Source organism: Quercus robur, chromosome 5 (genome assembly GCF_932294415.1).
Source record: "Quercus robur chromosome 5, dhQueRobu3.1, whole genome shotgun sequence".
Taxonomy (NCBI): domain Eukaryota; kingdom Viridiplantae; phylum Streptophyta; class Magnoliopsida; order Fagales; family Fagaceae; genus Quercus; species Quercus robur.
The window spans coordinates 46,961,580-46,988,694 of NC_065538.1; the positions used below are offsets into that span (position 1 = coordinate 46,961,580).

Consider the following 27,115-nt stretch of genomic DNA (forward strand, 5'->3'; position numbering starts at 1 on the left):
AGAGGACAAAATATTATAGATAATTTAAAAGAATTTTGGTTTAATTCTTGAACACCGTAACTCCATAAAATTCATACTAATAATAATATTTTATGATAGCGCAGTTAGAATTTTGGTTTAATTCTTAAACACTGAATTGGAAATTGATTATATGAGTATTCAATGGTGAACAAAGTACTATGTATTAATTAATATATAAACAAAACTAACCTTATAAAAGCTGAACTTTATAAGCTAAAATCTATACCGTGCATTGTAGATCTTGAATGCTTTAGGGCTTCCTACGTCTAGAGAGAGAGAGTTTGCAGAAACCGTGGCTTTATATTTCTTAACTTGAGAGAGGGGTAAGGTTGCTAGGGTTTTGAGGAGTTATAATTTTTATTTATTTTTTATTTTTTAAATATTGTGCTGACGTGGAAAATTGTGGTGCCAGCAAAGGCTTCGGTTTTATATATATAGATTACAACCAATAATCATATTTTTTTCTTGAAATAAAATAGCAGAAACAAACCATCATTTTAGATTCATTTTGATCGTACAAAAATAGTAAACCAAGCTCTCTTAAATTTTTTTTTTAATGTAATTAAAAGTAGTAGTAGAGTTAGAATTTTAGTTCAAGAGAGGCAAGATTAAAAGACAAGATTAAGGAACAAAAATAATTTGAAATATTTTAATTGATATTAATAAAAAAATAAATTAACATTTGTAAATTAATGTAGTCATACAAAATCTATAAATCTAAAATATAACTTATTTTTTTTATACCTACATTAATTAACTTAATTGCTCTTGATGTTTTTTCATATTTTGAAAAGACTATATGATTTTTTAATTTCCAATAGTCTTGAATATATTTTTCATATCATTAAAATAAAGAAATAAAAAATAATCAAGTCATAGTTATTAACAATCAAAGTTAGACATTAATCAACCATTTCCCTCTCCATTGTGTATGTGTGTGTTTTTCTCAAAAAAAGAAAAATAAAAAAGTAAGACATTAATCTAACCTTAAAAAAAGTATGACATGAATCTAAATACGTAAGGTTTACACTCCTAATTGATTCCTTAAAATAAGTTGAGAAAATAAATTAATCTAAAAGTGCTAAGTGTATAACAATATAACTATAAAATTGTATACACATATTGCTATTAGAAAAATATATCTTTCTTTATTCTTATAAGTATTTAAAATTTGAGTTTATAGCAAAAATCCAAATTATTTCATTATTGCGCACAAGAATATATATTAAGTCGTTTGAAGCAAAAAGATAGTAATGGCTTTAAGGTATTTTGTGTAGGTGGCTTACCTCCAGTACTTTTTTTTTTTTAATTTTTTTTTATACAAGATATAAATTCTACTCTAGTATAATTTAAGTATATATGTATGTGAAACTCTCTTCTAGAGATTTGAACCCCAGCCCTTGCCCCCTCACACCTCACATCCCACAAACACTTATACTTGTGAAGTGACCATCGCACCAAGAGTGTGACCTCCAGTACTTTTTTAACTGGATATATATATATATATATATATATATATATATATATATATATATTTATATTTTTTTTTAATATACAATGACAAGTGGTAGTGGATTTTAATCTCTACATTTTATTTAGTTAGTGGATGATGTGTTAATCTCTCATTAAAACAAAATGAGATTCTAATTAAAAAAAGTACTGGAGATAAACTAAACCCATTTTGTGCTAGCGTTTAACAGGATAATAAATGGTTTTTTTTTAGGTCCTTTTTTTCCATTTTGTGTAAACTATAGGAGCCATTAATTTTAAACTTAATGCAATGAGAAAGGAAAATAAAGTGGGAAAATATGCAAGAAAAGTGCTGAGACTACTGCCTAGCGAGAAGTGTGTAAAGATCAAAACTGAAAATTAAACTAAATAGTCGTAAATAGGGAAAAGTCTAAGGCCATAAAAATTTTTACAATTTTTTTTCATAACTATGATGTGATAGAGTGTGATTAGTGAAAAAAATATTGAGTCTATTTGATGATGGTTAACCATTAACATTTTGTTATATCAGAATTATAATAAAAAAGTTGTGAAATAATTTGTTGTCCTAAAACTACTCCGTAAATAGGGTCAAAATTGGGAATTAACTCTGTTTGCCAAATAATATAATTAGTAGGCATTATTTTGAAAGTATATATTATACTAACATCTTGAGTTTAAAAGACTCGATTGAGGGCCTATAAATCAAGTCTCAAAGACTCGGTTTTCATGTTTTGATCAGATTTGAATTGGCGCTTTTTCATATGGCGTCCACTTGGAAATGAGTTTTCTATATGTTAAACATTTACACTGAAAAGAAAGCGTGAATAGGGAAAAAAAATCTCTGACATTGAACAGTACCATCCTAGCAGATAGCAAAGCACAATGGATAGGGAAAAAAATTAGAGTGAATGCTATTGGTTTGTCCAGAATTTAAAGGAGTAGGTAAGAAATTTTTTTTTCAAAGTACATAATTTATTTTTTCTGAGTTCGCAGAGTCACGGGTTGAAGATGCCCAAAACTTATCTCTTTTTCTGCGTTTGAGGTTTGCTTTAGTCAGGCATATTTATTGGACTAGGTAGGACCAGGACTCAATAATTCTAGGCTTGGTCTATTATGGCCAGTTGGCTTGGATGGAGGGGTCATGTCCACAGGGTCTCTTTTGTATCTTCATTTTCAGCCAAAATTGGGAACTAAATTGGGTTTGCTCATAAATCAAGTTTTAGAGACTCGATTTTCAAGTAGACACTACATTGAAAAAACAACAAATCAGACGCGATCAGAACACTGAAAACGAGTCTTGAAGACTCGATTTATAAACCCTATATCGAATTTTTTAAACTTGAGATATTAATAAAAAATATAGTTTTGTAACAATGCCTACTAATTATATTGTTTGACAAATATGATTAATTCCCCATTTTGGCCCCATAAATAGATATACGTTTTAAACGTGTGAAGCAGCTTTTGTTCATCTGTTCCCCTTTTTAGAAACATGTTCATTTGTTCCCATCCCTTGTGAGATATCTTTCCCCTTTTAGAAACATGTTCATTTGTTCCCATCCCTTGTGAGACATCTTTCCCCTTTTAGAAACATGTTCATTTGTTCCCATCCCTTGTGAGATATCTTGTTAGCTAGACGCATGAGAGGAAGAGCTCGTATATCGTGCGCCTGGTGCATGACAGATAAGTTGTCAGGTGTGTCTTGTTTTTTTCTATTTCGCGGGGGGGGGGGGGGGGGGGGGGGGTCCAAAGTCATCTCACAATATAACTAAACAGAAGGAAATTATGTAGTCGCCCCTCTGGCTTTGCCAGTGATTAAAAGTAAACTCTACTCTTAAATTTTTTTTTTTTTTTGAGAAATACTCTTAATTTAATTTATGAGACTACATTTTATTTATGAAATGAGTTAGCATAGGATTTAAATATACATGAAATAATAAACGTGAAAGTTTTTGAAGTTATATAGTAAGTAGACCCTCAAAAATAGTTATATAGTAGGTAATAAATATAATAATGAAGTTTATGAGAGTGGAGAGGGCCGGAGCGGAGGGGCTTATATAATAAAGCCATGCATACATTCTTCAAATGACAAGCAAGAGCGAAAGAAGAAGAAATATAACAAAGAGTTTTCTTTCTCTTCCCTTTGATTCATTCCCTCTTCCTTTGTGAGTAATTACTTCCAACAAAAGCAACCATGCCATCTTCACTATCTCCGGCACCATCTCAAGCCCACTACCTCCAACACCTCCTAGACTCATCCCGCCCCTTCCTCCGCGATGAACTTGAATCTGTCGACAAGAATTTGCCTTCACTGGTGGCCGTCTTGCGCTCTGCTGGAGCTGGTGAGTCGTGGCACAAGCTTAGCAATTTCCTTGACCACCTTGTTGACATATACCGTATTCTCAAGATTTGGAAAGCACCAAACTCCGTGTGCCTTTGTGGCCTCCTCCACTCCTCCTATGCCATTTCCAACACCAACCTGGGTATATTCGATCCCTCTACGGATCGTGAAGTGGTTCGCACCCATGTTGGGGATGAGGTGGAGAGGTTAATCCACTTGTACTGTATTGTCCCAAGACATCATCTCATTCGTCATGATCTTTTATTCCATTACTCTGATTCAGAACTCGTCGAACACCTTAAGCTTTCAGAGATATCGTTGAGTAATGCCATGCACAAGGCGTTGTTCAATGAAGAAGAACCATGGAGGAAGAAGCTGCAGGCTCTTCTCCCCGCTGACGGGATTACTGTGAAGCACGTTAAAACCAGCCAAGATGTCCCAGTTTCTCGAAGGGTGGTCGCGGTTTTCCTTTTAATGACCTTGGCAGATTTCAGTGAACAATATTTTGGCTTTCAAGACGCTCTCTTTGAAAACTTCAATGGTCGCCTTGAGATTTCAGGCAACAACTGTGCCGCTTTGTGGCCTGGCGATGGCAAGCCAGGTTTATGGTTGAATTATCTATCGAGGTTGGGAGCGCTATATAATCTGATAGTGAGAGAGGAAGAGATTTTTAAGGAAGAGAGGAAAAGGGTTGGTGGTGGAGGTGTGGTGCAAACTGTTAGTCATAGGGTGTGTTTGGATAGAACTTATTTTGCTGAAACTGAAAACTGAAAACTGAAAACACTGTAACAAAATAATTTTTAAATGTGTGAATAGTACTGTGGGATCCATTTTTAATGAAAAAAATTGATAAAAAATGAAATTTGTGGATCCGTAAACAGTGCATATGTGCACTGTTCACTGTAACTTTTGCGGTTACTGTTCATTGAACAGTAACCTCAATACTCAAAAAAAAAAAAAAAAAGGGAGCAAAACGCAGTTGGAAACGCAGAAGCTGAATACAAACACACACAAAGAGATGAAGATATTGAGCTTGTGGTGCCACCGGTTTTTGAAAACTGTAAGAGGGTTTTAGATGCAGGGGAGCAAATAGTTGCAAGGGACTTGTATTGGGAAGCTGTTTGTGATATGTCTAAGAAGAACCCTGAGGAGTTGCTTTTGAGGAGCATTGAGAAGAACCCTTTTGTGGGGGAGCCGCATGTGGTGTTGGGTCAGGTTTATTTGACCAAAGGGATGTTTGAGGAGGCTGAGAGAGGGCTAACCCTTATGTTGGAGTGGGGGAGTTCATGGGATAAGAGGATGTCTTGGAAAGTATGGATTGCTTGGGCTAGAGTTTTGTTGATCAAGGCTAAGGAAAAGTCATGGCCAAAGACTTCTGGGGGCATCTACAGCTTGGGTCTTGTGAAATAAAATTGGAGTACAGCCTTGGATTTGTGTGACTCAATAATAATAATAATAATTAAATAATGGCGTTGTTAATCACACACTTGTGTGTGCGCATCACGTGAGCTGAAATCGTGTTACATTTCAGCTAGATTGTGAAATTGTGTATCATTTTGAATTTATATTTGAAATCTGTTTTGAACGCTTGATTTTTAAGTATGGTGTGTATGTTGTGAACAGAGTACAACAACAATTTCCCATTAAATAAACAGGAGTAAAGCCTTGGATAGGCAAGTTACATGGATTTAGTATTTCTTTCTAAGTTTTATTTTAAATTGTTCAGAGAAATAAAATATGGTGTTACATTTTTCTGCTTGAGTTTACTGTTTGGTGAGTGAGTTCAAACTCACATTTTCACATTTTAAATAACATTACACACATTTTTACACACTTTTTCATTCACACGTATTTTATAAAACTCCAAACAACAATTCTCAAACTACTCTACCAAACACCCCCTATTTTTAATTTCCTTGTTTTATTTTAACATTTTTATTCTTGAAATTATCTGAAATTTGACTTTGAGACTACCCTTATGCGTTATGGCCCTTTTCTCTACCCCATGAATGATGATTTTAAAAGAAACAAAAAAGTGAACTGTTTTAGGGTAGCAGAAAATTTATTAAGGAGCGAAAATGTTGTGGAAAAGCCAATAGGCAGAAAAAGATAAGGCTCTTGGCACATATTTCCATCTCCAGCACAAATATGAAATTCAAATAAAAAATTATTAGTAATTTTTGGAGTACTCAATTTTCATATATATGAATGATGGTGCTTATTATAAATTTAATTATAGTGTAGCCTACTATTATATGAGGGGAAGAAATATCAAGTCGCTGTATACTTGGAGTAACAAAAAATATACTTTTCAAACAATCTTATTCTTAAGACCACATTTATTTTAATTATATAATAGTGAAAGTCTCCTGCATTGCATGACTTTTGACATGAATTTTATATATATATTGGAGAAATAATAACTTTAGAACTTGTTTCTAACTAAATGAATGATTATCTATATCTATATAATATTTAATAGTTGAAATATTTGATTTTTTGTTGACTACTTCTCATTGCACCACGTGGCTACATAAATTAATGCCATGTCTACAATTAAATATACAGAACAATATATCTTTTCATTTGGTGCTTATACAAACCATTTCATTACAATTTTTTGCTATTGTTGGTGTTGACTACTTCTCATTGCACCACGTGGCTACATAAATTAATGCCACATCTACAATTAAATACACAGAATAATATATCTTTTCATTTGGTGCTTATACCAACCATTTCATTACAATTTTTTGCTATTATTGGTGTTCAGTTGCATTGTTCCAATGGGTAGTTATAAATTTTATTTACATTCCTATGTGTCATAGGGTCAATTTTTTCACTCAAATTTTCTGCCTGTGATGGCCCTAAGTCCCTAACTTAATCTCAGCCAACACCACACACATACTACAACAACACTTAGAATAGATTATATAGGGACGTTTAAACACACAACACACACAATATTTACAGGGAGCCCACCCCCAACCTTTATTACTTAATCTCAAGTACAAAGGAAACCTTTTTACTTGCCTAGAAAATTACACAAAATTTTCCCAAGGCCAAATACACTTTGCTATTGACACCCCCAATAGCCTTATGGTTAAATATACAGAATTAACTACTATGGCAGTTACCGCCTAGTAACTGTCTGGGTCTTGGACAATCTGCCACTTGTGTTCTGACTTAGGACATCTTCAACTGATGTTGTCTTATCTTACTCCACGTTTCCAGCCCCTACACAGCAAGTCTGATCATCAGGAAAGTCAGGAACTACCTGGTAATTGCTTATTAACTCCCATGACACATGCTGCACATGCATAGCCCATGTCTCAACAGACCATGGGGCCTTTGCCCATCTTCCAGCAACCCACACAACTTGTTCCCACATGTTTTAGAAAGGCTTGACCCATGCTCAAGGTCTCCCATCAGCACTATAGCCCACATAGCATGCCTATATGCAGCACACAAAGAACTGCCATCAGCCCACTAGCACTTGTCCATGCATTCAACTAGCCCACACTAGCCCAATGCCTTGCACACAGCATTCAATCGTCATAGTAGCCCAACCTTGCCTTGAACTCCAGCCACCAAGCCCACACACAAGGAACCAACAACTAAGCCACCAATGCCATGCACCACCATGTAGGTTCAACACCACCTGTTGCTACCTATCATCACAACCACCTCTGCCCACCATGGCCCTCCTTTGCCATGGCCTTGGGGCATCATGTAGAGTAAGGTGCCTCTACATGCTACCCCTCATCATTGCTCATCGATCCAACTCAAGTAGGGAGACTGGGCTGGTCCCCTACAAAGAGCTCTTAGGAGCATCACTAGTCAGGCATGAGGAGCCATGAGTGTGTTGAGAAAACATGTAGCCAAGTGATTGGCCCAATGCTGCCCAAGCACCCTCATTCCTCATGCTATCATCAGCAACACGTAATGCTCCTAACAAACCACCCCCACCAGAAGAAGCCAACGTCCTCGTCGGTAGGGTGTCTTCAAATGCCTTCACTTCCTTTTCAAACTGCCATAAAGTTGATGCCTTCTCCCAACTTACTTTTGTTTCAGCTGCTCTTTTCCACTTCACTAAGTAATAAGTTATCATGTTTCCACCCTTTCGATAACCTGTTACCTTCTTGTTAAGAATTCTGTCCACTTCTCAATCAAATTGTACCATAATAGTAGGTGGGGCACGCCTTGCCTCATTTCTTGTAGGATCTTGCTCATCCCCATGATAAGGCTTTAGACAGCTCACATGAACTGTGGGGTGAATTTGCAACCTTTCAGGCAGTTTCAACTTGTAAGCAATAGCACCAACTCTCTTCACAACTTCAAAATGACCATCATACTTTGGAATTAACCCTCTGTGCACACTCTCACTTCTAAACTTTCTCCAAATCTGTGGAGTTAGCTTCAACAGCACTTTGTCCCCAACTTGGAACTCAAGAGGCCTCCTCCCTTTATCAGCATACTTTTTCATTCTTCGCTGTGCTTTCAACAAATTGTCTTGTGCTTCTTGCTGTAAGTTCTTGTTTAGCAATAGCAAATCTGTATGCTACAAGACACCTGCCCCCTGAACGTTGCTTTGCAATCTCATGAGGTGTTAGGGGCTGCTACCCCATTGCCACCTCGAATGGACTCATTCCCGTTGAAGAAGACTTGTGCATATTGTAAGTAAACTGTGCTAAATCCAACAAGTCCAACCAGTTTTTCTGACTTGTAGTCACATAGTGCCTCAAGTAATATTCCAACACAGCATTGATCCTCTCGGTCTGACCATCTATTTGTGGGTGATTAGCAGTAGAAAACTTCAACTTTGAACCCAGCAACCCAAACAAAACTGTCCAAACACTACAAGAAAACTGAGCAATTGCGGCGGGCCTATTGCGGCGGGTGAAAAAACCGCCGCTATAAGTTGCCTATTGCGGCGCTTTTTTGGCCCGCCGCTGTACATGAGATCTATTGCGGCGTTCCATATGCCCGCCGCAATAGCTCTAGTATTTTGCGGCGTGCTACAGCGGCGGGCTTATGACCTGCCGCAATAAACCTGTTTTAGCGGCGCTCAGCTTAGATATAGCGGCGGGTCGATGAACCGCCGCAATAGCTCAAGTATTTTGCGGCAGACTACAGCGGCGGGCGAATGACCCGCCGCAATAGACCTGTTTTAGCGGCATTAACCTTAGATATAGCGGCGGGTCATTGACCCGCCGCAATATGTACTCCTTTTTGCGGCGGGTTGGACCGCCGCAATAGACATTTAAATTTCCCTCTATTTTTTCGTCTTCTCATTTAAAGATCAAATAGTAAATTACACCCGATTGGCATGAAAATTGGCATGCATGTTAAGAACATATAGAAAATGTGATCCAACGGTTGGATTTTCAAAATTTGAATTCAACAATAAGTTATTGGTTGGTGTAGCATTTTTTAGAGTTACATCAAGTGTAACTAGAACCCAACGATATATTTCTTAATTCGATGTGAATTTTGACAAATGTACCGTTAGATTACATTATCTTCATACATTTTTCATGCATACAAAATTTCAAGGTGATCAAAGATTAATAGTCATGTCATCGATCAATTGTTTAAATTCAAGTTTTTGTAATTTAAAATAACGCATAAAAGATTAGTTTAAAGATCAAATGGTAAATTACACCCGATTGGCATGAAAATTGGCATGCATGTTAAAAATAAATAGAAAATATGATCCAACGGTTGGATTTTCAAAATATGAATTCAACAATAAGTTATTGGTTGGTGTAACATTTTTTAGAGTTACATCAAGTGTAACTTGAACCCAACGCTATATTTCTTAATTCGATGTGAATTTTGACAAATCTACCGTTAGATTACATTATCTTCATATATTTTTCAAGAATACAAAATTTCAAGGTGATCAAAAATTAATAGTCATGTCAACAATCAATTGTTTAAATTCAAGTTTTTGTAATTTAAAATAACGCATAAAAGATGAGTTTAAAGATCAAATGGTAAATTACACCCGATTGACATGAAAATTGGCATGCATGTTAAGAACATATAGAAAATGAGATCCAACGGTTGGATTTTCAAAATTTGAATTCAACAATAAGTTATTGGTTGGTATAACATTTTTTAGAGTTACATCAAGGGTAACTTGAACCTAACACTATATTTCTTAATTTGATGTGAATTTTGACAAATCTACCGTTAGATTACATTATCTTCATATATTTTTTACGCATGCAAAATTTCAAGGTGATCAAAGATTAATAGTTATGTCATCAATTAATTGTTTAAATTCAAGTTTTTGTAATTTAAAATAACGCATAAAAGATGAGTTTAAAGATCAAACGGTAAATTGCACCCGATTGGCATGAAAATTGGCATGCATATTAAGAACAAATAAAAAATGTGATCTAACGGTTAGATTTTCAAAATGTGAATTCAAAAATAAGTTATTGGTTGGTGTAACATTTTTTAGTGTTACATCAAATGTAACAAAAACCCAACCTTATATTTCTTAATTTGATGTAAATTTTGACAAATCTACCGTTAGATTACATTATCTTCATAGATTTTTCATGCTTAAAAAATTTCAAGGCGATCAAAGATTAATAGCCATGTCATCAATCAATTGTTTAAATTCAAGTTTACGTAGTTTAAAATAACGCATAAAAGATGAGATTAAAAATCAAAGGGTAAATTACATCCGATTGGTAAGAAAATTGGCATGCATGTTAAAAACATATAGAAAATGTGATCAATCGGTTGAATTTTCAAAATATGAATTCAACAATAAGTTATTGATTCGTGTGACATTTTTTAGAATTACATCAAGTGTAACTTGAACCCAACCCTATATTTCTTAATTCGATGTGAATTTTGACAAATCAACCGTTAGATTACATTATCTTCATATATTTTTCATACTTACAAAATTTCAAGGTGATCAGAGATTTGTAGCCATGTCATCAATCAATTGTTTAAATTCAAGTTTACGTAGTTTAAAATAACGCATAAAAGATGAGATTAAAAATCAAAGGGTAAATTACATCCGATTGGCAAGAAAATTGGCATGCATGTTAAAAACATATAGAAAATGTGATCAATCGGTTGAATTTTCAAAATATGAATTCAACAATAAGTTATTGATTCATGTGACATTTTTTAGAATTATATCAAGTGTAACTTGAACCCAACCCTATATTTCTTAATTCGATGTGAATTTTGACAAATCTACCGTTAGATTACATTATCTTCATATATTTTTCATACTTACAAAATTTCAAGGTGATCAGAGATTTGTAGCCATGTTATCAATTAATTGTTTAAATTCAAGTTTTTGTATTTTAAAATAACGCATAAAAGATGAGTTTAAAGATCAAATGGTAAATTACACCCGATTAACATGAAAATTGGCATGCATGTTAAGAGCAAATAGAAAATGTGATCCAACGGTTGGATTTTTAAAATATGAATTCAACAATATGTTATTGGTTCGTGTGACATTTTTTAGAGTTACATCAAGCGTAACTTGAACCCAACCTTATATTTCTTAATTTGATGTGAATTTTGACAAATCTACCGTTAGATTACATTATCTTCATATATTTTTCATGCTTACAAAATTTCAATGTGATCAGAGATTTATAACTATGTCATCAATAAATTGTTTAAATTCAAGTTTTTGTAGTTTAAAATAACGCATAAAAGATGAGTTTAAAGATCAATTGGTAAATTATACTCGATTGACATGAAAAGTGGCATGCATGTTAAGTGAAAATAGAAAATGTGATCCAACGGTTGGATTTTCAAAATATGAATTCAACAATAAGTTATTGGTTCGTGTGACATTTTTTAGAGTTACATCAAGTGTAACTTGAACCTAACTTTATATTTCTTAATTTAATGTGAATTTTAACAAATCTACTGTTAGATTACATTGTCTTCATATATTTTTCATACTTAAAAAATTTTAAGGTGATCAAAGATTAATAGTCATGTCATCAATCAATTGTTTAAATTCAAGTTTTCGTAGTTTAAAATAACGCATAAAAGATGAGTTTAAAGATGAAAGGGTAAATTACATCCGATTGGCAAGAAAATTGGCATGCATGTTAAAAACATATAGAAAATGTGATCCAACGGTTGGATTTTCAAAATACGAATTCAATAATAAGTTATTGGTTCCTGTGACATTTTTTAGAATTACATCAAGTGTAACTTGAACCCAACCCTATATTTCTTAATTCGATGTGAATTTTGACAAATCTACCGTTAGATTACATTATCTTCATATATTTTTCATGCTTACAAAATTTCAAGGTGATCAGAGATTTGTAGCCATGTTATCAATCACTTGTTTTAATTCAAGTTTTTGTATTTTAAAATAACGCATAAAAGATGAGTTTAATGATCAAACGGTAAATTACACCCGATTAACATGAAAATTGGCATGCATGTTAAGAGCAAATACAAAATGTGATCCAACGGTTGGATTTTCAAAATATGAATTCAACAATATGTTATTGGTTTGTGTGACATTTTTTTGAGTTACATCAAGCGTAACTTGAACCCAACCTTATATTTCTTAATTTGATGTGAATTTTGACAAATCTACCGTTAGATTATATTGTCTTCATATATTTTTCAAGCATAAAAAATTTAAAGGTGATCAATGATTAATAGTCATGTCATCAATTAATTGTTTAAATTCAAGTTTTTGGAATTTAAAATAACGTATAAAAGATGAGTTTAAAGATCAAATGGTAAATTACACCCGATTAGCATGAAAATTGGAATGTGTGTTAAGAACATATAGAAAATATGATCCAACGGTTGGATTTTCAAAATATAAATTGAACAATAAGTTATTGGTTGGTGTCAAATTTTTTAGAGTTATATCTAGTGTAACTTGAATCTAACCCTATATTTCTTAATTCGATGTGAATTTTGACAAATCTACTATTAGATTTTTAGAGTTACATCAATTGTCTTCATATATTTTTCATGCTTACAAGAATGAGCCTTTCATTATACTCTTCAAATCCAACGGTTAGATTTCAAATCTAAGAATGACACGTGATAGACATGTGTTGTGTATTTATATGGCTATATATATTCTCTCAATCTGACCATCCAATTAGTCATGTTATTTTTTTTAAAGTAAACGTAGTTTTTTTTTTTTTTTTTTTTTTTTTTTTTTTTTTTTTTATATGGGAAAATTAAACATAGTTAGTCACATATTAAAATTCTTATATAAATTTAATATATAATAGCTATGATCATTTTTTAAAAAATTTTAATAAGATAGAATGTGTGATAATTTTTGTTGTGTGGTATTTTTTTTTTTTTTTGAGAAAGTTGTGTGGTGATTTTTATTGAGTATATGTGATTGTTTTTTATTTTTAAATTTTATTTCATATCTCAGTAATATTAGATTTTTAATATTTTGCACTCATTAACTCACTTAGATATATAGATGTGTTTGATTCATGTACAATTACAAAATGCATGAAAAAATGGTAATTGCAAGTCAAAAATAGTAATTTATTTAATATAATAATTTATTATTATATTTTATATAAATTAAAAAAATATATAGTTTATATAATAATAATTATATATTTTAAATTATATTTATTTATTTTTTTGAAGCCTTAAATTATCTTTCCCCAGTTGTCTTTTCCCTTCCCGCAAAAAAATTTCCCCAAAATATTTTTCCCACTTACATCTTTCATTTCCTGTACAAAAGTTTCATGGACAGAACTGAACATATATATATTTATGTAACTTTAAGACGTAACTAATCAGTGGCTTAGTGGTATGCGCCTTGTGCTTTGGTTAACTGATCGCAAGTTCGAGCCTTCTTGGGGATTTTTCGCTATTTAATTTTTTAAAACCCTAGTAACATGATATAAATACCACATTTTATCTTCTCTCCTCTGTTCTTCAGCCGCCTCCATCCCCAATTTTCCCTCTTTCTCTCTAACAGTCAAAAACTCAAAAACACAACTCCAATCCTCTCTATAATTTTTTGCTCTCTCTATATCTCTTCACCGCATGCTTGGACCTTGTCAATATCAAAATCAAATTTAGATCTCTTTATTTCTCTCCTATCCCTCAGATCTGAAAATTTTCGTTTCCTTTTTCTGATTTTGCCCTCTGAAATTCCGGCCGAAATGAACGAACTATTAGCCTCCGATTTCGGCTTCAAACCCCAAGGCAAATCGGCTCCGATGGCCGGTTCCAAATCCACCTCCACCGTCGGAAGATCGCCAACGCGTCCTCACTCCTCCTTCAATTCCTTCAAGGATCATCGTCGGACGCCACCACCACGACTTCTTCCTCCTTCAATTTCGATATGTTTCGCAATTTCGGTGCTCCGGTGAAGTCTTCGTCTTCATCATTTTGCCTTTTTGGGTATGTTTTAATTAACTTTTTTTAGTATAAATATGCGTAATTTTGTTTCATTTCTGTTCAAAATTTGGGTTTTGCCTTTTTAATCAAAATTTGGGACTGTGAGCATCTAATGCCTTTTTTTTTACTAAGTAGTAAGTGGGTATCAGTGAGATTTAGTTTTAGGGTCTTTGAGACTTGTGTGGCTTTGATCAGTGTAGCTTAGCCAAAACCCAATATATATATATTGAGTTATTTTTTAGTTTTTTTTTTTTTTTGAAATGTTAATGGAGTTTTTTTATTAAGCTTTACTTTGAGTTTGATCAGGGAATATAGTGACGCATGAATTGATGTGATATCTCATGCGAATATGGTTAATTTTCTCTTTGCATATAAGTGGACTTGTCTTTTGTAATTCTCATTTTCACATTACTTTAGGCCATAAACAGTGCTTTAAATAGTGTTATGGGCATATGATTGTATTAATCGTGTAATCAAAATTTTTTTGACAGCCCCATTTATTAAAGTTCACTTGTTTTAATGTCACTCTATTCCATTACTGGATTTCTTCTTTGCCTATTGTGGTTGTTTTCAAAAAGAACTACATGCAATGTCATTTGGCATTGTCATCCTCTCTTGTTGGACAAACGCATGATGTTTAATTCATGATTGTCTTGTTAAGGGTTTCAATATGATTTGGTGTCGATAGTGTCACTTTGGTTAAAAATACCAATGTGTTTTTTTTTTTTTTTCCTTTACAGATGTTTATTATTGAAAATTGACCTTAATGAGCTCTTTTGGAATTGCTTATTTTCTGCTATTTGGTGGCAACTCTAAGAAATACTAAATGCAGTTAATATAAATTTTGTAACATTTTCTGATTTTTTTTGATAGTCTCCAATTAAAAGGAAATATTTTTTCAATTTTTGTTATAGCTAAATTTGTATTGGCAATTATATAATTATGTATAATCAAAAAAATTATTAAGAGCCTTTTTCTTTTCTACTAGAGTTTGGTAATACTTTGGAAACATTTTCCGGCATTTTCTTCATATGGAAAATCTTTTTTTTTTATTGATTTGATAATATAATTATAACAACTTTTATTCACTACTTAAATATCAATATGAAAGAAGTAAAAAATCAACTTAAAAATTATTTTTAAGAAGAGATACATACATAGGGCATAACCAAGGAATTTGTAGATCTCAATATATCTTGGTTACTTAAGAAAGAAAGATAATCAAGAAATGTATAGCAAAATAAAAAATATTAGGAGAAACCCAAAGAAAAAATGACAGAGATATCTGGGAAAAATTGTGAGGCGGCATAGAGAGGGGGGTTAGGCAAAAATGGAGATTGGGGGGTGGGGAGGAGTAGTACACAAGACCATCTTTGAGGGACTTTCCCCCCCCCCCCCCCCCTCCTTGGATGACTTATCTTGACTCTTTGATTGCTTTTCCGTGGTCAACCAAAATGTTTTCAAGGTGACTAATACTGTCAAGCACCCCAAACGCATGAAAGTGGAACATTTTGTGCAAAAGGTTTATGCTGAAACAAACAGGGTCTATAAGTGGAGGGTTCCTGAGGCTGACTTGGGATTAAGATTTGTGAATAGTGTTATCATGCTTCATCCATTGCCAAGAGCAAATGCATCTGAATACATGCTTAGTATTTATAATTTATTATTTTTTGATCCAGTTGCTCAAAGTGATGGAACTGAATGCTACTAAATGGCACACACTAGATATTTAAATCTCTGTTCTATATATCCCATGGACTTCAACCATATTATTGCTTAGTTTGCTTGTTGAATTGTATCATAACATAATTTGTAACCATCATTGCCTTTGTGCTACCCAGTGTTCAGTAGTTTGAATAGATTTTTAGTGCCATCTCTAAGGGTCACTTTCTTATTTTAGACTATGCCTTGTAAAATATGAAGTTCTTTTTCTTTCTTTGTGCAAATGAACTGTTGGAAGTTGACTTGTGCCTAGCTATTAATCAACAGGTCTATCAGTTTCTCTACTTAGGCACTTTTTGATATTTGAACTAATGTGTGTTTTTCTCATCTCAAGTAATGCTCATAAAGTTTCGTGCTCCTATATGCTTATATCAAGTAATCCTCACTAACATATTCTAGATTGCACCTTGTAAAATATCATATCATTTTAATTTTTGCACGCATGTGTGTGTATCAACTGTAAAAGTTGACCTGTGGTTTGCTATTAATCAACATGTCTATCAATATCTCTTCTTAGGTGCTTTTTTTTCTTTTTTTCTTTTTTTATTTGAACTAGTGTATGTGCTCATCTCAAGTAATCCTCATAAAGTTTGATGCTCCTATGTCTTCAGATAGCTCCAATTTATTTGGCATCATGCATAAAGCAGGGAATGGATTTGCTAGAGATTTTATTGAGCAAGCAACCTGTTCAATTGAGCAGCTTGAGTATTTATTGTATCCACATTACCCCTCCTAAGTCCCCTGATCTTACAGGACCAACACTAGGTAATAATCTTTATACAAAATTCAACTCATGTCAAAGACTATAAATTGCATAATTGTGGCTGAATGTCCAGTTAATACTTGTTCTAATCTTCAACCATTTAAATCTAAACCTTGCAGCAACCAAAGTGCAACCTTAATAAAAATTACATTATGGATGACTTTACCTTTTTGCAGTGCTTAGGTGTGAACCTTCAATGATCCAGAATGCTCTTAAGGTCCAACATGATTTTGATCATCACCTCAGTATCAGCATGTTGCAACTGTTAATGCACATGTGGGAGTAAGTGCTAGGTCCGTGTTTGTGTGTGTGTGCTTGGTGTTTGAAAAGTGTGTAGATTAAAGTATTGTAGACAAAAACCACAGTGTGTATGCGTGTGTGTGTGTGTGTAGCAAAGAGTCACAACAGAATGCATGTGTGTGTGAAGCAAAGAGTCACAACAGAATGAATGTGTGTGTGTGTCCACATGGCAGTGGAGCCCTCTTATTTTGATAGAATAATCAAGATAATAATAGGAAAAAGGTATATGAATTTGATGATGGCACATGATAGGGGCTCAGAATTTGGCTTTTGTCTGACACAATTTAATCTTCTTGTAGACATTATTTTCCTTTTAGATCTGTGTCATTCTTTATTACTAGGATGGAACCTTAATTCAAATATTGTTGTGTTATTGTTAGTATTATCATTTCATTTCTAATAAATTTAAATGTTCTGTTGTAATGACGAATAATTTACCATTAGGGATGTGAATGGCTATGCTGAAGCTAATGCTTGAAGAAGGATTTCTTTAGATAAACAAGAGGTGAGTTGCATAAACTTTGCTCTAATGGTAATTTTAATCTCCTGAAGTTTCAAATTGCATATATATAACTATAAGTATATATGATTCTTTATGTTCTCCCTCTGGTAATTCCAGTTGTGGGCCTAATTAATAGAGTACCTGTTTCAGGTTGTTCAACACAGTTATTCTTGTGCACCTGAGAGGTCATTCTTGTATCATGGCCGTATGTATGTCTCTGCGTGACACATTTGCTTCCATTCAAATATTTTTTCTAAGCAAATGAAGGTTAGCCTGTCATTCTTTTTTCCTAAGGTTGAGCCAATATTATTGTTAGCAAGCAAGTTTGAGACAATATTATATGGGTGTATTATTTCTTTTGAGGATCTCTGGAGAGCATCATTGGTATGAATTACTTTTAGGAGGAGCTCTGATCCTAAATCACCCATTCACTTTCAACGTAGTCATCTCACATATAAAGGTGCAAGAAGAACATAAGATGGCCTTTTATGTTTCTTTACATTAGAAAGCTGCTGGTTTAGTTAAATTTATGAGTGAATGGCTTCTTTTATAGATTACTGAAATAGGCTGGAGTCATCCACAAGGTCTTATTATGAGCTTTTTTAAGTTATTGGTGTTTGAGGACTTTTTGTGTACAAAGAAATACATTTGAACAACTGCATTTTTTGCCATTGTTGGAGGATATTTTTAAACACTTTGAAACTTTGATTATAGAATTAGCTTAATTTAAGCAGTCCTTTTATTCAAAGGACCACATTTTTTTTTGTTAATCTTATGATTGATGGTTATAGACAATGTTATGTATTTGATAATATATTTCTATGTTAATATTACGTTAGTTTCAAGACATTTGTGGTGGTGTTAATTAGTTACATTTATGGTATTGTGTTAGTAGAGTTAAAACTATTACAGGTTCTTTGTAACAGGTTTGTGAACCATTTATTTATTAGCAAACAGCGGTTTTAAAACCAATTAGGAAAAAAAAAAAAAAAAAAACCTATAGCGGCGGTCTAAAAGCGCCGCTAAAGGTGCACATTTTATGTTTTAAATAAATACCTATAGCGGCGCTTATCGTCTGCCGCTAAAGGTTGAAACATATAGCGGCGGGCATGACCCCGCCGCTAAAAGTACAATTAGCTGTTTTGATTGGTTGTCTATAGCGGCGCTGTTTGCCCGCCGCTAAAGGTAGACACCAATAGCGGCGGGCATTATCCCGCCGCTAAAAGTCAATGTCACGAATTCTGAACACGTATGGCGGCGGTTTTATGCCCGCCGCAATAAACCTTCACCCGCCGCTAAAAGGTACATCTATAGCGGCGCTTTTCGCGACCGCCGCAATTGACCTATAGCGGCACTGCAACACTGACGGGACGGCCCGCCGCAATAGCACCCGCCGCTATAGGTCGAATGTACCTTTAGCGGCGCTTTTTTGGGCTTTAGCGGCGGTTTTGGCCCGCCGCAATAGCCCGTTTTTCTTGTAGTGAAAACCGATCAGTGAAACGAGAGTCTCTATCACTCACAATATCTTTAGGCAAACCAAAGTACTTCACCACATTTTTGTAAAATAGATCAGCAACTACCTCAACTGTGCAAGTACTTGGTGCAGCCATAAACATGGCATACTTCGAAAATCGATCAACCACTACAAAAATTGAACCCATTGCCTTCACTTTAGGCATACCAGTAATGAAATCCATTGAAACAGAAATCCATGGACTTTTCGGTATAGGAAGAGGTTGTAGCAAACTAGCTTCCCTTTGAGTTAAACCTTTATCTTGTTGACAAACTAGACAAGTCTTTACATACAACTCATTGTCTAACTCCATCTTAGGCCAATAATAAGAACGGGACAGTAAAGCATACATTCTTTCCTTACCCGGATGTCCTGCCCATTGTGGATCATGAGTCTCTTTCAACAACTCTCTATGGATCTTCCTACTAGGAACAAACAGCTTACCACCCTTTGCATATAGCAACCCATCTTCAAGCCAGTAACGACACACTATGCTTGCAGTCACATCTTGCACCAACTTTTGGTAAGTGGCATCAAGCTTAGAACTTTCCTTGATCCTTTCCACAAAATCTTACTCAACTCTGGTCAAGGCAACAACGTACTCTTGCACTTGTTTGCGGCTAAGTACATTTGCTACTTGATTATGCTTGCCAAGCTTGTATTCCCACACAAAATCATACTCTTGCAGCAACTCCTGCCACCTAGCTTGCTTAGGAGACAGCTTCTTCTGTGTGTTGAAGAAGGTATTGGCTACATTATCGGTCCTCACCACGAATTTAGGGCCTAGCAGATACACCCTCCAGGTTAGCAAACAATGAACCACCGCAATCATTTCCTTCTTATGTGCTAAACATTTCTGCTTTGCCTTATTTAGTTTCCTACTTTCATAGGCAACTAGATTGTTTCTCTTGCACCAGCACACCACCAATTGCTTTGTCAGAACCATCAGTATGGACTTCAAATGGCAACTCAAAATCTGGCAGACACAACACTGACCCACTTGACATAGCAGTTTTAAGCTTCTTAAAAGCTTCTTGACATGCATTTGTCCACACCCATTTCTTGTCCTTTTTTAGCAAATCTGTAAGAGAAGCAACCTTCTTGGAATACCCTTGAATAAACTTCCTATAATAGTTAGCCAACCCAAGGAAAGACTGCAACTCAGTAACCTTACTTGGTGGAGGCCAATCAAGGATAGCCTGCACCTTCCTCTCATCCATCATCACAAGACCTTTGCTGACCTTATGCCCTAGAAACAAAATCTCTTACTAGGCAAATTCACTTCTCTTTCTTGATATACAATTGATGTTCCCTTAATTGGGACAACGCCTTCCTAAGGTGTTCCAAGTGATCCTCCAAAGACTCACTATATATCACTATGTCATATAAGTAAACCACAACAAAACGGTCCACAAACTCATAGAATACTGCATTCATCAAATTGCAGAATGTAACAAGGGCATTTGTTAAACCAAAAGACATAACTAAAAATTTATAAGAACCATACCGAATTACACAAGTTGTCATTGGTTCATCCCCTTCAGCAATCCTCACTTGCCAATATCCTGATCTCAAGTCCAACTTGGTAAAGTGAGTGGCTTTGTACAGTTTGTCAAACAGGTCTTGAATCAAAGGAACCGGGTACTTGTTCTTCATTGTTACTTTGTTCAAGGCTCTATAGTCCACACACATACGCAATGATTCATCCTGCTTCTTTTGGAATAGAATAGGGGCACCGTAAGGGGCTTTGGAAGGCTGAATGTAACCTGCATCAAGCAATTCAGTCAATTGTTTTCTCATTTTAGCCAACTCCATAACGGACATTCTGTATAGAGCCTTCGAAAGAGGCTTTAAACCAGGAACCAACTCAATCTTGTGATTAATAACACACCTTGGTAGAAGGGTCTTAGGCAATTCTGGAGGCATCACATCAACAAATTCCTCCAACAATCCAGCAACAACAACTGGGACTTCAACAAACTTGTCTTGCTTGACCTCAATCATTGCAGCCAAGTAAGTCGTCTCCCCCTTATTCCGCCTATGCTCAACTTGCATGGTTGACACCATTGGCTCTTTTCCCTTGCTAGTCTTGCTATTTCCTGCCCTATGCCTCGCAAGAACATAGCATGGCTACTTCTCATCGAAACTTAGCATCACACCAATGAATGGCAGTAAGGCAGCCTTGGCAGCCATAAAGAACTCATCACCCAAAATTACATCAAAGTCATTCAACTTCATAATTAGGAAATTCACCTTCCTTGTCCACTCACCAACCTTGAATCTCACACCAAAAGCAATTCCTGAAATAGGTTTTGCTTCAGAGTTTACTGCCTTGATCTTACTTGGACACATGCTCACTTTTAGACCAAGCTGTTGGACCATGCTTTCATCAACAAAATTGTGGGTAGCACCAGTATTAAGCATTGCTTCAGCCCCATTCCTAGGGGTGTGCAAAAAACCGACGAACCGAAAAAACCGCTTCAAACCGACCGAACCGGTGCAAAAATTTCGGTTCGGTTTCGGTTCGGTTCGGTTTCGGTTTTATTATATAAAAACCGAAAATTTCGGTTCGGTTTTCGGTTGCAAATTTGAACCGACCGAACCGAACCGAAATATATTATTATATATTATTTTATATTAAATATATAATATAAAGTTTGTAAACATGGGCTTGGCTTTGCCAATATTACTCAAGCCCACTACCCATCAAGCCCACTACCCATTAGCCCACTGCCCATTAGATAAGTTAGATTAACTAACTAAAATTAAACAATTTAAACTAATTAAGTTTAACAAAAACTGATTGAAAATAAAGAAAATAAAAACCCTACCTTTACCCTACCTACCCCACTTTCATTTACACGGCATCTCCCTCATCTCCCTCACGCCTCCATCTCCCTCTCTCACAGACTCACACAAAGCTTCCATCACTCCCTCTCACACACACCAGCCTCCATCAGTCGACATTTGCCACCGGCCTCCACACTCCGGCCTCCACACGCCAGCCTCCACAGCTACTCCACATCTCCCTCATCTCCCTCACGCCTTCATCTCCCTCATCTCCCTCACGCCTCACGCCTCCATCACTCTCTCTCACAGACTCACACAAAGCTTCCATCACTCCCTCTCACACACACCAGCCTCCATCAGTCGACATCTGCCACCGGCCTCCACACTCCGGCCTCCACACGCCGGCATCCATAGCTACTCCACATACCCCACAGCCCACACGTATTCACTGTCACGCCTCACAGCCTCCACTCCACACAAATCTGCCTCTGCTGCCGCCTCCATATGCCGGCCTTCACACGCCGGCCTCCCCACGTGGCTTGATCTTTTCATTCTCACGGTGACCACCTCTCTTTTTAATTTCTTGATAACCCTCTCTCTTTTTTGTATTTTGGGTTTTGTTTAAAGTTTAATATTAAATCAATGCTATTTTCTGTGAATCTGTGATTGTGATTTTGAGTTGTTATTTTCTTATTGAAAAATCGATAACCCCATGTGATGTTGAGTTGTTTTTTTTCTTTTTGTGACTGTGAGTCTGTGATGTGGACTGAAACCGAAAACCGACTGAAATCAACCGAAACCGAAATACAACCGAAACCGACGGTTTTTCAACTATTTCGGTCGGTTTCGGTTGGGAATTTCACAAACCGAAAATTTCGGTTTCGGTTGGCCTGATTAAAAAAAACCGACCGAACCGAACCGATTACAGCCCTACCCATTCCCATTCATCTCTACTTGCACATGAGACAGCCCCTTAGAATTACCTCTTATACTAAGGGTATTCAACAATTGTAAATGGTTCACCCTACTGGGAACTTCTTCATCAGATTGCCCCCCTCTCATCTTCAGTAACCATTGCATTAAGTTTCTCATGCTTAGGGCAATCTCTTGCTCAATGAGGACCATTTCATATGAAACAACTTGCATTCAACTTGGGCTATTCTTTGCTTTGTTGAGAGGTAGAACTCTCTCCTTCGCTCTTGTTACTCCTATTTTTCTTCTGCTTATCCTTCTTCTTCTTGCCATCTTTCTTTTGCTTGTCTTTGCCTTTGTCCTTGGACTTACGTTTTTCATCATCCCTACTAGGCTTATTAAATTTGTAGTCCACTAAGGCATCTGCAGCAAAAATAGTAGCAAGCAGATGACACACTACCTGCTTCTTTAACTCCAACTGTGCCCAAGGTTGCAAGCTAGACATGAAATTGAACAACTTATCTTCCTTTGACATGTTCTTGATATCCAACATCAAAGAACTAAATGTCTTAACATATTCTCTCACTATACCATTTTGCTTCAATTTCTTCAAGAAGTCTCTTGCAACCCATGCAGTGTTGGTAGACAAGAACTGGTCCTTCAACTCTTTCTTTAAGGCTTCCCACGAGTCAATCTTCCCTCTACCAGCATTTGCATCATCTTCCACACAGGTTCTCCACCATAACTTGGTATCCCTTGAAAGATACATACTAGTAATGGTTACCATCTCTTGTTCAGGCACCCTAGCAGCCTTGAAATATGGCTTCATGTCTCAAAGGAAATTCTCCAAATCCTTGGCACTCCTAGCACCATTAAATGGCTTTGGTTCAGGCACCTTCACTTTGGTGGCCACTTCCCCCTCCCTAGGAAAGCCACACATTGCCCTTTTTAACAAGGCAATTTCTGTCTCAAGTTAGCTTTGGGTCTCTCTTGCTGCACTGCCCTGGGCATCCAATGCAGCAGCCAACTCTTTAACACGAATCAACATAAAATCCCTCTGATCAAAAATCTCATTCCGTATCACAGCAGTTTCTGCAAACAGTGCATCCAATCTGTCACACACAGAAAGTTGTTCTCCCTCTGTAGGAACTCCAAGTATCTTCTCCAAGATAGTCACCCTTGTCTTGGTGTCCAAAGACATTGCAGCCAGGCTTTGATACCAATTGTCATAAGGTCAATTTTTTCACTCAAATTTTCTGCCTGTGATGGCCCTAAGTCCCTGACTTAATCTCAGCCAACACCACACAAACTGCAACAACACTTAGAACAGATTATATATAGACATTTAAACACACAACACACGCAATATTTACAGGGAACCCACCCCCAACATTTATTACTTAATCTCAAGTACAAAGAAAACCCTTTTACAAGGCCAAATACACTCTGTTGTTGACACCCCCAATAGCCTTACGATTAAATATACAGAATTAACTGCTATGACAGTTACTATCCAATAATTGTCTGGGTCTTAGACAATCTATCACTTGTGTTCTGACTTAGGACACCTTTAACTGATGCTGTCTTGTCTTACTCTCCACGTTTCCAACCCCTACACCGTAGGTCTGATCATCAAGAAAGTCAAGAACTGCTTGGTAACTGTTTAATAACTGCCACTACACATGCTGCACATGCACAACCCATGTCTCAGTAGACCATGGGGCCTTTGCCCATCTTCTAGCAGCCCACACAACTTGTTCCCAAACGCTTTAGAGAGGCTTGGCCCATGCTCAAGGTCTCCCATCAGCACTGCAGCCCACACAGCATACCTATATGTAGCACACAAAGTAACTACCATTAGCCCACTAGCACTTGTCCATGCATTCAGCCAGCCCACACTAGCCCAATGCCTTGCACACATCATTCAATCATCATAGTAGCCCAGCCTTGCCTTGCACTCTAGCCACCAAGCCCACACACAAGGAACTAACAACTAAGCCACCAATGCCATGCACCACCATGTAGGGTCAGTGCCACTTGCTGCTACCCATCATCACAACTATCTCTGCCCACCATGGCCCTTCTTTGCCATGGCCTTGGGGCATCATATGGAGTAAAGTGCCTCCACATGCTACCCCTCATCATTGCTCATCGATCCAACTCGAGTAGGGAGATTGGGCTGGTCCCCCTCAAAGAGCTCTTAGGAGCATCACTAGTCAGGCATGAGGAGTAGTGAGTGTGTTGAGAAAACATGAAGCCAAGTGATTGGCCCAATGTTGCCTAAGCACCCTCATTTCTCATGCCATCATCAGCAACACATAATGCTCCTAACGGGTAGTTATAAATTTTATTTACATTTTAAAACATCGAAAAACCGTTTTAGTACAATTTTGCTACCTCTTTTAATTGTCTCTTTGTATATTTACATTCACTTCTTATTTCTCCCGGTTTCTTTTCCACCAGAGGAGTACAAAAATTAGAAAGCAACATTATTGGCGCTATATACCCTTGATGAAAAGTTAGAAAATAATTCAATTAATCGTGACCTTTTTGCCTTAAACTTTGTGTGCCAAAGTTATGTAAAATATTGTTATTTGTGCACCGTTTGACTTTGTAAAATGAGTTTTAAATTCGCATTTTTTGGCTTAATGGCTCTGATTATTTGTTTAAGCATATTTGGTTATTGGAGTTATTGTTTGGTATTTCCTCATCTCCCTTTGAATATTAATATTTGGGTTTGAATTGGGTAGTTGCAATGGAGATTTGGTTTAAAGCAATATTACAGGTTGTTTTGATATTTTCTTATGGCCATAATATAGAGCAAGATTGTATTATAATTTATGAAATGACCATGACTTCGACACTAGAATCAAGAAGTAGATTCCTCTTTATACTAATACATTAATTGTTGGCCATTGTAAAAAACTGAATCTTGCGCATTTGCTTTATGTTAATCTTTTCCCGTAAGAACGATATTGTGTTTTGTTATTGGCTGAAACATTGTGTTCAATATTAATATATACCTGGTTAACTATTTTGTTTTGTTGGCAAGTTTATTACTTGTGTTCTAATTTGTATAAGATTGTATTATCATGCTTGGAATGACTAGACTTTGGTGGTAAAATTGAAGTATAACAGTAATTAAAATCAAACATGTGGCATTTAATGTGTGTTATGGCATATTTACACTTCACAATATATCCTTCTTAATGTTTCATCGTTGACTATTGTAATATGTATTAGCTAGTTGAAATTTATTTTATGAGTTTGAGTTTGAATGAGATTTCGCACCATAAATTTAATATAAATTTACAGTTTTATATATAACTGGTTCTTAGTTCCAATCATATTTTTTGGCTTTTTATGTGTAATAATGTTTGGGTACAAATATTTCCCCATGACACAACCAACTTTAATGGGTTTTACAAATAGCAATTTTGGAGAAGACCCACAAGTTTCTTGTATTTCTAAGAAAGATGAAAGAGAAGAAGTTGAGAAGAAGTTACCAAATGAATATGAATCACTATTTATACTCAAATGATTATGATCCTTTAATGTGCACATTTTTGGTCAATAGACACATTTTCGTTCAATATGCACATTTTTATTCAATAGGCAACTTTTTGGTCAATGGGTATATTTTCATTCAATTGACACCTTTAATATATATTCAATATAAAGGGTTATCACATTTCAATAGGCACATTTTGGTATAATTTAATATGAAGGGTTATGGTTTTTTTTTTTTCCCCTGAAATTCATTTAGTAGTTATTCCCACACATCGCATGGGTTAGTGACTAGTATTCTATAAAACTGAAGCATGTTAACTTTTTATGTTGTTTCATATCATGCCATATAAGCTTTGGAGGCTCTACAATTTTATACATCATTTTGATTTTTAAAATTATTTTAACTTTTAACTAAAAACCGCACTAAATCTTTGAAAATCACCCTATTCTATTTCATGTATGCTTCTTTGCTTTCTGCAAACTCTAAAAATGGCCTCCTCTATCCATCTCCACTATGAGAGAACCTTAAACTTCAATTTTTTTGGTACACTTTCTCTTGCTCTTTCTCTTCTTCTTCTTCTTCTTCTTTTTTTTTTTTTTTTGCTTTTGTTTTTCCTTAACCCTTCTCAATTGAGTCTGTTGGAGGTGATCTTTGGACAAGAGCAATTCATGCAATGATATAATTTCATAATCAATTTAAGATTTTATAAAATTATTTTAGTTTATTACTAAATAGGTAGGTTCCCGTGCATTGCATGGGATTCCGACTAGTTATTATATAAAATGTATAATTTTGTAATTTGTCCTTATATATAATATGTCTAATTAAAATGATCAATA

At 35.5% G+C, this 27,115-nt stretch overlaps 1 protein-coding gene and 1 long non-coding RNA gene across 4 annotated transcripts; both read left to right on the forward strand.

Annotated features, from left to right (window-relative positions):
- Positions 1–3,596: 3,596 nt before the first annotated feature.
- LOC126726138 (uncharacterized) lies at positions 3,597–5,450 on the forward strand. The gene is made up of 2 exons (XM_050431265.1): positions 3,597–4,556; positions 4,848–5,450. The coding sequence occupies exons 1-2, from the start codon at positions 3,707–3,709 to the stop codon at positions 5,261–5,263; spliced, it is 1,266 nt and encodes a 421-aa protein (XP_050287222.1). The 5' UTR covers positions 3,597–3,706; the 3' UTR covers positions 5,264–5,450.
- Positions 5,451–13,772: 8,322 nt separating this feature from the next.
- On the forward strand, positions 13,773–18,401 carry LOC126726139 (uncharacterized). Of its 3 annotated transcripts, none has more exons than XR_007655722.1 (5): positions 13,774–14,266; positions 16,597–16,750; positions 16,925–17,041; positions 17,493–17,553; positions 17,701–18,401. It is a non-coding gene; the product is annotated as an uncharacterized LOC126726139 (long non-coding RNA). The 3 variants fall into 3 exon arrangements; XR_007655720.1 differs by having other exon boundaries at positions 13,775–14,266; positions 16,925–17,030; XR_007655721.1 differs by having other exon boundaries at positions 13,773–14,266; positions 16,925–17,553.
- Positions 18,402–27,115: the final 8,714 nt, after the last annotated feature.

Coding starts and splice junctions, on each gene's coding strand:
- LOC126726138 (XM_050431265.1), top strand. CDS start 3,707: ATGCCATCTTCACTATCTCCGGCACCATCTCAAGCCCACTACCTCCAA. Junction 4,557..4,847: donor GAAAAGGGTTGGTGGTGGAG/GTGTGGTGCAAA, acceptor GAAACGCAGAAG/CTGAATACAAACACACACAA.